Raw genomic sequence first — 1,207 nt, 5'->3', positions numbered from 1 at the left:
GAGAGAGAGAGAGAGAGAGAGAGAGAGAGGGAGAGAGAGAGAGAGAGAGAGAGAGAATACTGCAGTGTCTAAACACTGAAGAAGACTAGAAGGGAACAAAGCTCGCTAAAACATTCATGAGCCCCGAACAGCGTGTAAAATACACGCAAATACATTAGAAGGACAGACAGTGAAAGCGTTTGTGTGCATTTATAAACCATATGAGTCACAACCAAACCAGCACTAAAATATCTTGGATTAGAAAAATAATAATAAAAGTAAGAAAAGATGCACCACAGAGGGAATGTTCCTATAGTTATATGTTCTTCTGTTCCTTTATTCTTAAGTGGATTTCTCGTGTTTTACAGAATCTTATGGTTTGCTGGGTCCTGGTGCACCTTTTTTTCATGGTGACTGCTGTCCGCTAAAAATCCACCAAAATTCCGCGTAGTGTGTCAGATCTGAGTGTCCGTGCGTAAAATCAGTAATCCTCCAACTCACCTATCTGCACTGAGCTGGGGAAAGCCCCTGTCGCCAGCCCCCAAAGGGCGGAATACACCCCGAGAAAGTGCCAAGAAAAAATTATAATCCTCATTTTTCTTTAATTCAATCCCTTCAGAAACTGTTGAGAGACATCGAGGGAGATGGGGAAGATGCGAAAAGACAGAAAAAGGCGCTAGAAAAAAAGAGATGGGGAAAAAAGAGAGAAGAAGATAAGAGAGGTTTTATTTTCCCCCGTTTCCCGGGTCGTATTCCTATTCCATGGTGGTTTCGGTCGGTTCTTTCCCTGCAGTGTCCGCTCAGAAGAAAGCTGTGGGTCCGGTGCACATGTGAACACAGGGAGAGAGAAAGAGTGAGGGGAAACTCGTAGAATGATTGGCGAGCAGGGAGAACAGCCTGCATGGAAGAACTGGACATGCGCGCCCAGTCTCTCTCTCTCTTCAGCTCGTCCGCCCCTGCTCTGTCTCTCACTCGCTCACTCACTCACCCAGGGTTAGACGGACTGCTTCTCCATCTCCTTCTACATCTTCCACCCTCCTTCTCCGACGTCTTTAGGTTTGCTTGAACCCAAATGGTAAATTCTGGACGGGTTAAAGTGGAGAGAAAAACAAAACAACAGAACTCATGTTTAATCTGTCAATGAATGATTCACAAAAGGGGTGCGCGGGGCATAAAGTCAGAAAATCAAAGTGATTAATTTGAAAATGCGACGTTTAACATATATACT

General features: G+C 44.6%; 1 protein-coding gene across 3 annotated transcripts in view; it reads right to left on the bottom strand.

Annotated features, from left to right (window-relative positions):
• The window catches only part of gria4a (glutamate receptor, ionotropic, AMPA 4a), a 128,077-nt gene extending 127,239 nt beyond the window's left edge, over nt 1-838 (bottom strand). For all 3 annotated transcript variants that reach the window (XM_005720719.1, XM_005720720.1, XM_005720721.1), the window contains exon 1: nt 481-838. In XM_005720719.1, the coding sequence (XP_005720776.1) occupies nt 481-574 (94 nt within the window). In that variant the 5' untranslated portion in view covers nt 575-838. The remainder of the gene's footprint in view (nt 1-480) is intronic.
• Nucleotides 839-1,207: the final 369 nt, after the last annotated feature.

The sequence above is a fragment of the Pundamilia nyererei genome, unplaced genomic scaffold (genome assembly GCF_000239375.1).
Source record: "Pundamilia nyererei isolate P.nyererei 1_Seehausen unplaced genomic scaffold, PunNye1.0 scaffold00003, whole genome shotgun sequence".
NCBI lineage: Eukaryota > Metazoa > Chordata > Actinopteri > Cichliformes > Cichlidae > Pundamilia > Pundamilia nyererei.
Note: the sequence above shows the minus strand (reverse complement) of the source record. Positions and strands in the feature narration are given on the sequence as shown.